The sequence below is a fragment of the Patagioenas fasciata genome, chromosome 2 (genome assembly GCF_037038585.1).
Source record: "Patagioenas fasciata isolate bPatFas1 chromosome 2, bPatFas1.hap1, whole genome shotgun sequence".
Taxonomy (NCBI): Eukaryota; Metazoa; Chordata; class Aves; order Columbiformes; family Columbidae; genus Patagioenas; species Patagioenas fasciata.
The window spans coordinates 124,088,128-124,100,572 of NC_092521.1; the positions used below are offsets into that span (position 1 = coordinate 124,088,128).

At 37.4% G+C, this 12,445-nt stretch overlaps 1 protein-coding gene across 8 annotated transcripts in view; it reads right to left on the reverse strand.

Annotated features, from left to right (window-relative positions):
• The window catches only part of LOC136097740 (collagen alpha-4(VI) chain-like), a 67,402-nt gene that overhangs the window by 45,608 nt on the left and 9,349 nt on the right, over nt 1–12,445 (reverse strand). For 6 of the 8 annotated variants that reach the window (XM_071804894.1, XM_071804897.1, XM_071804898.1 and 3 more), the window contains one exon: nt 1,110–1,195. In XM_071804894.1, the coding sequence (XP_071660995.1) occupies nt 1,110–1,195 (86 nt within the window). Of the gene's footprint in view, nt 1–1,109; nt 1,196–3,790; nt 3,894–6,343; nt 6,427–12,445 lie in introns of all 8 variants that reach the window. The other 2 variants (XM_071804895.1, XM_071804896.1) reach the window with 2 other exon arrangements.

Sequence of the window (12,445 nt, forward strand, 5' to 3'; positions counted from 1 at the left end):
AGACTTTCCAGATTGGTTTTGTATATTTTGTATTATTTTCTCTATTCTTATTAGTAGCATTAGTAAAACATCTTTAATTTTTTCCAACTCTCTTCTCTCTGTCCTTCTTTCCCTCCCGATCACCTGTCCTTAGTGGGAAGGGAGGAGAGGGAGGGGCAAAAGGGGGAAGTGGGGGGGAGAGGAGGTTAACAACACATCTGCCAGGGTTTGATTGCCACCCCACAATCTAACCCTTGACAAGGACCTACTGGCATTTTGCAAAAAAATCCTTCCACCTATCCTGGTAAATTCTCAGCACCCACTAGTTCCTTCTTTTCCCGTGTTCATCACACAGAGGGTCAGAGGCTATGTCCTTCTGCAACACCATTCTTAGGCAAATTAAAGATGCTGAAATTCACACCGACACTATTTCCATACACAGCCTGCTCAGAACCCATTCGTAGTAAATGCATATGGTAATTGTTGTACACACTTCCATATGTGAACCACAACCAGAAGAATGCATTGATCTGCTGTCAAGTGAGTCCAAAGGAAAAGTTACTCATGCACTTTGAACTTAATTCTGCAAGCATACATTATGAAATATTTATCATCTAAGGGGAAAAAAAAAAAGACACCAACTTAAACAAAGCTAACCACATCTACTTGTAGTAAATAATAAACTCGTGTTTCCACACCTTTCAGAAGCATATCATACTAGTAGGGCAAGTAAGAAGCAGTTATTGTAATACTTCCCTACCCAACAGTCATGCACTAAACATTCTGCAGTTCTACAGAATACTTTCTCAAGTAGATTTTCCAGAAGACTTGACTAGCAAAATAAAAACACTAAATCACGTGACTTATCTCACTCTTGGTGGTCTTACAATTGTGAGAGTTTTTAATCGCTTTTGAAAATAGAGAACCTCAACACATATGAACAAAACAAATTTTACTAGGCTGTTGCCTTTAATTTTGCACTTTTTTAGGAAAACACTCCTATCTTAGTTTAAATATCTGTTTCATAAAAATATACCATGTTATTCCTAGTTATACAAAGAATAAACTGTAATCAATCGAAAAAGTTAGTTTTGCTATCAACTTGAAGAATAATTTACTCAGTGTATTACCAGTCTGCTGTGCATCTACAGTGCAGAAGGTGGAAAAAAACAGAAGAACAAGAAGTGGTTTCCAGTCATCCATTTTGAAAACCTCCCTAGGAAAGAAAAAAAAACAAAACAAAACACAAAGACAGTAAGGAATACATGCATAATTTCCTCAGAAAGATATATTTAATCATTAGAGAAATCAGCAAGTGCATTTTATGAACAACATGGAGGTTTTTCTAGCTGTATGCAATTTAAAGCAGCACTTTACATTCATATTTTCTTTCCTCAGCTTTTAACACAGAGACTCTGAACACAGATGTTAAGATTTTGACACTGATGTACAGCATATAACCAAAATGAACTGCTCACTGCTCTGCTCTCACACAATCATGCTTTGTTCTGATTCACACAGCTATACTTACTACGATCCAAAATTCAACTATTAATACAAGCAAGCTATTCACACTGTAAGATTAATGGGAGTTATGCCTCTAAGATTCCCCTCTAGCCTTGAAATTCCTCACCCACACACGTATTTAAAAGAAATTTGGTGGTGGTGTCTATATACAACAGGCACAGATAAGAATAAGCACTCATTTACAAATTAAATATGCTGGTTGGCCTGTAATGAAGACTCTTGCTATATGAAAGTACCACAACACAATGCTATGGGAAATGGGAATGAAAATCTCTCAGCAAGAAAGCAGTAAATTTAGCCAAGCTGAGCTTAAGTACACCAAGCAAGTGAGAACAAAACACTTTTGAAAAACTTTCAATTCTAGAACACACGTACACTAAATAGCTTAAAGAATAAATAGAAACAATAAACCAGAGCCTTGGAGGCCAAGCATGCAAAAAAGCATGAATATGAAAACATTTCAGATAATATTTTTCCTTGGAGCTGCTCAAGTTATCTTTCTGTTCTGACTAGCTCCACCTGCTTTCCTCCTAGTTCCACCCTCTCATTCTGTTTCAGGTCAGAACTGAGCTGTATAGCACAATGGTGATGTCAGCAGGTAGAAGAAAAGATTAATGGTAAAATTTATGAATATAAAGGCCAAAGTTTCTGCATGGTGACATGAGTAGCACAGAAGCAGGTTGGCTGGGTATGTCCAGAAGACAGGATGAGGAAAATGGGGTATAGTGCTTATTTATTCTACAGCCTTTGGTTATTCAAGTATTTAAAACAGACAAGCAAGAGATGTCCCCACTGCATTTCAGCCAGCCAAAGCCAGCCTTCTCATCAGCCCTTTGTAGCTGGTCCTCTGCCTACTGAGAGCATATCTCTTCCCATTCTAGGGGAACCAAGAGCTTGACAGAGCTGCTGTCCATGCCGGACTGCTTTTGCGTGGATGTGCATGTCAGAGGTAATGTTGTTCAACACTGCGTATAGTCTCTTCCTCAGGCTTCCAGAACACACCTGTTAGCAACAAGGATTCTGCAGAAATTATACTGAGGAATGAGTCACTGAGGAGGCTGAGGTAAAATCCAGCAACATGACATAACTAAAATACTATGCTTACAAGCTCAGTGACTGAAAAATACATCCCACTGGGGCTACCCTGAGAATCTCATATTCACATACTGCCTAAGTTAGACGTATATTGTTGTGAAAGATGCATGGCTACTGACTTTTATGCGTCACCACCTGTTTATTACCAAAATTTTATAGAAAGCACTGTTAAACTACCAGTGATATAGAATAAGCCAAACACTGCTCACGTCTCTGTCACTGTCTCATGACATCTTCTGAACCTGTTGGGTGATCCTGGCAGATGCTAAGATCAGAAGAGAAAGATAGCTTGAGCCACTTATACTCCAGGCTTGGGTTTGACATGAGCAAAGCCCAGGATCCTGGTTTGTCATTCTCCCTGCCCCCATTCACCCCACTCGAAAAAAAAAAAAAAAAAAAAAAAAAAAAGTGTTTCAGGGCTTCTGGAACTCAGATGAGAACAATCAGTCTACAATTTCATTTTGGAGATGATTTGCACACAAATTTCTCCAGCATGTGTCTGCTATTGCTTAATGCCTAATAATTACATTCACATGAAATTGCCTAAACTTACAAGTAACAGAGAAGGAAATTTATGTGAAGACACACAGAAGCAATCAGATAGAGACAAAAAAACTAGTTTGTCCTTCCAGCAACTGGAAGGCTTCCTGAGTATGCTTCTTGGATCCCAGGAGCATGCTTCTAAGAATCAAGCAGTCTCAGACACAGGAAATTCCTCTCGCAGAAGGATGTGGAACTGAACCAGTATAGTGGGAGAAGATATCCAAGTGATGGCTGCAGCATAACAGGTTGATCCATATATTAGTCTTTTCAGTATCTTGAAAGTATGTGCGAGGGGCAGGGTATCTACCAGTACACGCAGATGGCTCCTCTTTATTTCTGTCACTTCTATTAAACTTCCCTTTGCCACTAGTCACCAAAAAAGTTTAGTGTTCAGAATAAAGGTCCATCCTGCCCAATCCTGTATCTTTGATAATGGGCATTAGCTTAAGGAAATAGCATAAAAGGAAAGTTAAGGAATGTAGGAATCTTCTCCCTTCCACACAGACTGGTTTAAAGGCTTCCAGGTTGCTTCTAGGTGAAGACCATACTTCCATAAATTATTCTCATCTCTTTTGAAGCCAGCTATAGTTTTGTATTAAAATCACAAACCAATTAGATTGTTTATCATATTGCAAACATCACTTACGTTCTATTGAAAAAGCAAGCCAAGTATCTCTGAAAATACAGGTTGATGGTCAAATGCTGCTGCTAACAATTCATTACACTGGTTTGAAAACTGTACCTTGGATCTGCAAAGATAATTTAGTGGAAAGGTTACAGCTGGTCTAACATCATAGCACAGGGTTCACTTCCAAGTTCTTAGGGTAACAGTACATAATATTACCCTAAGTTTTGTAAACAACAAAAAGCAATGAACAGAAATCTGCTTGACTATATTCTATGCTCAGACAACGGCAAAACTTCATTTCCAAGTATTACCACATCAAGCCTCATTGTAGCTCTTGAAGGGTTCTTTGGAACCTTTTCCTGCTGGAAGAAAAAAGCCACATTTCCTATATTTTAAGACATGTATCACATATGGGCACTCTTTACTATTATCAGTACGGCAGAAACAGATTCCAGATGTAACTGGGATCCCTATACAAGAAAAGGGGTTCCAGGTACTATGAGGTCCTTAAAAAGGTGGCAATGCTGCTGTTTGTGCATTGTGGAAACCTTCTTCACGCCTCTGCACATCACAGTTTTCTTTAACAAGCACTTACTATGGAAACTGTGCTATGTTTTATATGAAACTATAGCAAATAAAAATGTTCTGCAGCCATCTTAAATGGCATCTTCACAAATAAATTTTGTCTTGGATTTAATTAATTTTTCTGCATATATTCCTGACAGTTACTCAACATCTTAGGAGTTCTCCTTGATCACTTTGACAGAGATTTGATTTCCAGTTATCTATTTTCACTACTATGCCTCACAATGTCAGCCTCTTTTAGAAGTTAATAAGCAAAAACTTAATACCGAGACATTATTTTTATTTTTAATAACATTAAAATATCATCACAACTACTAACTTCCATTACTGTATTACGCAGTACCTACTTTGATAACATAGTTATAGTGCCAGAGGAGCAGTAAGTGTCCTGAACTATCTGGTTTTAATAAATTGAACACAGATCCCTCGATGCAGCTAGAAACATACATATTCAAAGGTAGATAAGTAACATACTACCAGTGCTTCCAAAACCTCTAGTTATAGTGCTGGAGATTTTTAGAGTAAAACACTGAGTTTGTGAAAAACTCAAGGGCACCAATATCACCATGATTCTGGGGTGTATGTGGTTGCCCACAGTCAAATGAGCAAAATATAGTTGCTGTTTTAGCAAGGGGCTAAACTTTGCTCAGTAATGTAAACATCAGAATTTCATACCAAAGTCTAGCTCTTACTGTTATATCATACACAATAATCAGTCACTGTTGAGCTATGCAACTATTTCCATACCTCTTAACAGCTGTAGTCTCTGTGCCTCCTTCAACTTCTTTCAGCCTCATGATTCAAGAATGTTCCGTGGTAATAGGGTCAGATACCCTACACCTGCAAAATCTCTCCTACTCTTTCTAAACAGTGAGTGCAGATGGGAACATATTTCCCACTTGCTCTTTATTTTTCCCTTTAGTAGCCTCTATTGACATCAGGCAGCTTCTTTAAATACACAGCGACACTGCAATTTAAAAACGTGTGCTGACTAGTTTCCCTACTTGTAGCATTTATTTTTCCCTGTCTTCACATTGGAAATTCCAATAATGCACTACAAGCTGCATAAAGAGGGGCACTTTATGCCTTCTACATGTATTGTTCATTGTTTGCTAACGTAAAACGAAAGAAGTAATTTAATGGAAAACTCGGGTCATACAGCTTACAGATACTGCAGATCAAAACCTAAATAATCTCACTCAGAAACATGCAGTGTTACAGAGCATTAATAATTCTGCATATTAAGCTACCAATATGTTAATTCCAAAACTTATTTGAACATAAAACAGTATATGCAGGTCCTAGCATAAGTTACTTATAGATGCAGATGTGTAGTTGTTTATAGAAATATACATAAGCATAATCTATGTAAGATGCTAAGACAGCAACTCTCAAAAACCTAAGACTTCTTTCCACTTTAATGCTATTTTAGGAGACAACAGCATGAAAAATATTAAAAGCCCTTAGAAAACAGTCTAAAAGGATACTATTTTAAAGCTTATTTTACTGCCAGCATTTTTCCTTATTTGTTCCCAGAAACCCACCAATATGTATACAGTAACTCCCAAGGCAGAAAAAGATCAGCAGTACTCCTGACTTCTGTAAATGCTTCAAAAATATTGCTTGCATCTATTTTTTTTTTTCTTTTTTAACCAACTAAGGTCCCAATTTCATTTTAAGCTGCTTCAATGTTTTACACAGCTAAAAGAAAGACATTTTGTAGATGTTTGCTGCCAGAGCAAAATACACAGTTAACAGACTTCTTAAGCACACTATTAAAAGTGTGGAGATTTTGAGGCAACGTCTGTTTTTCACCTATAATTTATAACCATGTTGCACGCAGGATTTCCCTGCACACCCTGGTTTGGGGACATTTTCCCTCTTCAATTTGTATATACGAAGAGAATGAACACAATCTTTCTTATGACAACTTCAAATCCCATTTCTACCAGTGAAAATGAATGTGATCATGTAGCTTTCTCCTACCTAATGAAGAACTCCAGTTAGATTTCCTCCATTTTTACATGCTGATTTCATTCCTTCTGAAGTCTTCAGAAAAAGCCCAAGCCCTGGTGTGTAGCAGACAGACAGCTTCAGCACCAGTTAGTTATTCCTTTCCTCTGCCACCCCCTTTTCGCTCACTAATGCAAATTTAAAGTCTGGATTTCATCTGTGGAACTTCCTGATTTCACCAAACAGTAAAACCAGGAGAAATCCATCCCACCCACCCACCTCACCACTCTCCTCATATGTCCACATACTAAACTTGAACCACCGAGACATATTCATACAAGAAGAAGGATAAATGTCCCTGTAAAAACAATGTAAAATATTTTCTAGGTGCCAGCTCTTTCTGTAAATTAATAAATCTTTTTATCAGTTATCTCCTCTCTACAGCCACATTTTTTCCTACAATTACATTATCGTTTTGTTAACACTGAAATGTCTCAAGTTGCAGCTTTACTTGCAGCAGGTTTCTCAAAGAATTTCCTAATGTTTCCAGGTACAATCACATGGTCAGACACTGACTCAAGAAGGGAAACCCTGGGTGACTTACCTGACTTAGGAGGCCAATGTGGTCAACATGAGGTTCAAGATGTTCCAAAGAGTAGTTTAATTTAGAAAGGCAAGCAGCCACAGCTCGAAAGGATGTGGCCACAAGGGTAGGAATATCCCCACATACAGACACACGTACATACAAGCACACAACCAGCCCATTAGGCGTCTACACCCAGTGTTAAATGGAAAAACTGACTGATATTGAAAGTCAATTTCATTTACTATTAGATTTGGTGTCTGCCTGCCTGCAAGCTAGTGGGATGGATGTTTACACTTGTTGACTTGATTTTAAAGAATGGACATAACTATTTTCCATTTCAGTATTTGGTGCACCTTTTATAAGTTTATTGTCTATTTTTCTTTTCTGAGTTAAGCTTTATAATTGGCATGCTACTGTTCCGTAAGCCTTAAACATTCATTATCATTCATACTTGTATCTCCCTGCTGGCTTAAACAGCATAAATTGCAATGAGTACATATTAATAAAATCTAGAAAATGGACTCTTGGCATCCTCACAGCCTCAAAAAGTTCTTAACCTACCATGAAAGTAAAATCAAATTATAGTTTCTCTCTTCAGTCAAGAGGATCCCTCAAAACCAAAGTATCTATCAGAGAGCCCAGTTAATTATGATGTCTCCATAACTAAAGTAACCATACCCCTGTAGTCCCTCCTGAAGTCAACTGCGTTGAATTTATTGAGTATGTATTTATAGTCCCTCAGGATCAGGATGCAAACTCCCAGCATCATTTAAAAACCTGCTTAATCTACCCACCTTCCTCTAGCTTAGCATGACCAGCCTGCGCTTCTCCCATTGCTTTGTAGCCTCTCCTTCTCAAGGAGCAAATAAAGCAGATAGACAAGTGATGTTGGCCTGGCTGCCTGTCAGGTATCAGAACTAAAAATTCCTCAAGATTCAGATAACAAAACCTCTGAAATTGCTCTGTTGCCTGCTTGAACCCCCACTACTTTTCTTTTGGGAAATCTTCAGTGAAAAGCCATTTTCTCTACCCCCTCGGAAGCTAATCTTTATTACAGAACAAAATAAAACAGTTTAAAACCCAATTAGTTGAACAGAAAATCTAACCTGAATACTTATCACATCTACCTAAGACTAGAGCTGGCTATTCTGAGAGCCTGACAAGCTTTCACTTCACTTTGCACACTCTGTAAATAGCTCTGTATTAATCACACCCTAACTTAATTGATATACACAGCTGAAGTTAAAGTTTGTCTTTAAGCATATGAATTCAATGAGACTATCCCATGTAGTCATTAAAATACGTACAGTACTGCACTCAGGACCATGGTTTTAGACTTTTCTCCTGGTTTTGTTTCCTCAGGAAAGAAGTCAGGCAGAATGTTATATTTCCCCTTTCATCCCAGATGGAGGAAATAATTTGAAAATCAAACCCCACAAAAGGAGCTGTGAAGCTGAAAAGTCTCTTAAACTTGTTAAACAAGTTCTTACCTAGCAATGACTCATTCTGACCCAGAACAACTTTGCTTTCAAACTCCTAACCATATTGCTCTTCGGCGTGAATAAAAGAAGGGTGGAAGGGGACCCCATGTGATAATTTGGGACCCTAATCAGTAATATGTATACTTATATATTTTTATATATTTCACAGCAAGGTGAGTTTGCCTCCTACTAAGGGATTTGTTAAAAGAGAGTAAAGGAGGTCCAAAGAGATCCTTGGTCTGAGAAGTACTTTTCCCAAATCAGAAAGTCCTTAAGGAGCAGGAGATACATGTGCTATCATTCTTCCGTCTCTCCTATCACTCCTGGCTTCAGACCTACTTTGCATAAGGCACATAGTACCATGTCAGTACCGAGGATCAAGTTTGTTTGCTTATAAAAACGAATACAAAGGTGATCAATTAAAAAAAAAAAATTAAAGCAGGAAACCAAAGCCTTCTGACAGGTCTTGTAAAATAGGCCAACAAAATATACCCAGAGGACCATACAGGTAATTCATCATTTTCTTGCCAGTTCCTTTGACTGGAAAGTAGACAAATGTGAACAGCACAAAGGCTAAGAATATCAACCTTACCCATCTGTGCTTCACTGACTCATTTGGTAAAGGATATTAAGCAAACTAAACACAAACATTTCATTCATGAAAGTAGCTTCCCAAAGCCAAAAGCGCTTACGAAAGGTAACAGATGTGACTCTCCTGCTCCTAGGAATACTCAGTGGGAAACCATCCTATACAAAGGAGTAAGTACTTAAACCCATCTCATCTGGAACAAATTATTGTTATAATAAGTTTTGCTTTAGAATAAAAATACTGTAAGTCACCTCACACTGAACTACCACAAAATGGGGAATTCAACATTGATGGCAACAGTTTACATATAATGTTACAGAAGTTTTTGAACCACCAGTACATTATCCACTAAAATATGCTACACATACCTTTGAAATCAGATTCTAACAATCTCAGCTTACTGGTGGTGGCAAGTTGCAGGCTCTTGTTTTATGAAAGCTTCATAGAAAAAAACTGTGACCCTGCAATCGTCACAGATGTAAAACTTCAGCTAACATCACTTGGCTAAAAGAACCTAATTGTCCTCTTATTTTTAATGCCGGAAATCATGCACAGTTTTACCAGAATCTACCACTTTTGACAAGAGGAAAATATGAGCTAGAAAAGAATCAAGGCTTTTGCTTGTTATCTGCGCTGAAAACAACTGGAAAACTCTCATTTTGTAGCTAGAGATGTGACGTATATCTCCTCTTTCTTGCCACTTCCAGGCATTGCTTATACTAGTCTTTTAAAGAAAGTAAGTAAAATTTAAATCAATCTTTCACCAAGATGCAATACATAGATACATATATATATATATAATATCCTGCAATAGGAAATCAAGCAGGATGCTGTTCACTTTAATGTCTCCTCTGAAATTTTTCAGTGCTTTTCTCATTGCTATAAGTCTTGGAAAACTGAAAAAGCAACATCTTTTCTATCTTTCCTTACTGCAAACTACTAAAACCATCTTTTCAACTACAGCTGTTTAAAAAGCAATTAAACAGCATATTTTAAATACTGCCCCACTGTGAGAACAAACCGAAGCAAATGCTGTAACTATGGAAACCTGACACTTTCTCAGGTGTCTAGAGTACTTAGGCAGGTAACTTAAAAAATGCTTTCTGTGACACTCGCCATGCACTAGATAGAAGGTCACCATGCATTAGATATAATGTTCATGCATATGCAAACATCCATCAATAATCCTCAGAAACAGTATCACTATATTAGAGTTCTTTAGAACTAACATACTAGTAGGAACAACAGTTTTGCAAGGAACTAAGGAACTTTAAGATGTGGCTTCACACTGAACCAAATTAAAAGCCCAAAATTTCAATTTCTCCTTGAAGAGAAATCAATTTGAAAATAATTTGGCATCCCTCAAAGTACTGCATTTTTCAAAAAGTTGTGTCCACTGTTTTTTTTTTTTTTTTTGGAAATGCTGCATTACCAAGCTTTAAACACTGAAATGAACTATAACATATTTGCAAAATGAAGGTGCTTTTGCTTCATTTTACAGAGGGAAGTCAAGGAACCAAGTTGTTAAAACCACAAATATCTGCTAATACAGTGTACTTAACTTCAGATGTAGCATTTCAGAGTAATTAGTACTCAAAGCACAGCTCTTCCCAACCTCAGTTTAAAAAAGCTAGATTCCAGCATTAAGAAGGAGAATAAAAATTTAAAAAAAAAAAAAATCAGGCATGTAGAAAACAAAAACCCCAAACTCCTAGAACACCAATTAATTGGAGAATACCTGTGAAAAGTTTGTGATATATGATTAGTCTATATTACATAGGACTACGTTGAGAGATGCAGGAATATCATCTGAGTGTCTAGAGTAGCACTGAAGGTGCTGAGTTCTCCTCCTTCAAAGTCCCATCATTTTTATCCCAATAAATACAGCAATAATTGTGCACAACCTCCTCTACAACATTTTTTTTTTTTTTTTTAATCCATGCACACTAAAAAAACCTATGTAGGAAAAATACTTTGAGATAACATACAACTAAACACTGGCTCATACTGCACATGCACAGGGAGTCAGTGATAGCATTTGGCCTCTACAGCATCATCTACAAAAAGAATCCTCTGTTTTCTTAGGACAACACAAAAGAAAACAATGAATATAGCACCAGTGTTTATTCCCTGAGCGCTACTAAGATTTCCTGGCCAGTGTTTCAGTTTAAGACTACCATATGCCTTTATTTACCAATTGAATTCATACATGAGTGATTATGTTTCTACATTCTAATTTTGCTTTCAAAGGTTCTAGGTTCAACTCAGTTACAAAAGGAATTCTATATAACTGCTTTTACTTAATCTGGTGTCAAGAAAGTTAAAAGTAGTAGAATCTTACACACTATATTATCCAACATAATGACATACAGATAATTTAACTGCTGTTCAGCCCCTTTTTAAAGCACTCTAATTACTTCCAAACACTGAAAGCAGAGCTCTTGGAATCCTCTGAAAGTTGAGGATGGAAGTGGGTCCCGGTACCACCTGGTGATGCTGTACTCAAGAGATAGTACATATCCATTCAATGAAAGGAAGACAGCAGCAACTACGTAATCAAATCTATTTGGACTTGTTCTTGGTAAGAAAAATGCCTGTACCTGCTGCAGAAATGTTTGAGATGTCTCAAACTTAAATTGGAAGAAAATGCTGAAAGCTCTCTTGCCCAGATCAGAGATAATGACTAAAGACAAAACTCCTTCTGATTAACCAAAGGGGAGGCTGCACAAGACTAAGTCCTAAGGAGAAAAAAATTAATTTAATTTAACTAAAAATACATAACCTTGTGTGGTATTAAAAATAAGTCTTCCTAGGTATCTTCTCACTTACATATACAGTATGCCAAGCTTGTGCTCATCAGCTATATATAGCACAGCTACATCTGGTGACAAGTTCTCTTTCATGAGCACGCCTAGAGCACTTACTGTTGAAGACCAAGGCAAAAAAGCTGAGTACCTTCAGCCTTCTCCACGTTGGTTGCAGCCAGGTCTCCCATTTCTCTCATTGGAGCTGAGGGATGTACAGTTTCTCTCTTTTCCTTTGCTGTCTTATGTACCCAAAGAAATCCTTCTTGTTATTTTTCACATCCTTAGCCAGCTTCAGCTCCAGTTGTGCATTGCTTTTCCTGGTCCCTTCCCTACATCTTGACTTTTTCTCTTCAATTTTCATTTTATTTTCAACATGCTTTAACCTACAGCTGTGTGATTTTTTTTTTCCCCCCAGAAAACATCTTCTATGTATCATACAGTCCCAAACCCAACTTTCTGTTCTCTTCTGTTTTATAGCAATCAGCTGTTACAGGAAAGACAGGTCACAATTTTGCTTTCTTTCATTTTATTTCCTATCCAACATACCCCTTGGGATAAAAACCAGTAAAGTACCACTGACTTCAATACCACAGTTTACAGTAGATAAGGATCTGGTGTACAGATGAGGCTTTCATTCCAACCTCTCCAGTAAACCCTTCCCTTAGAAGGAAA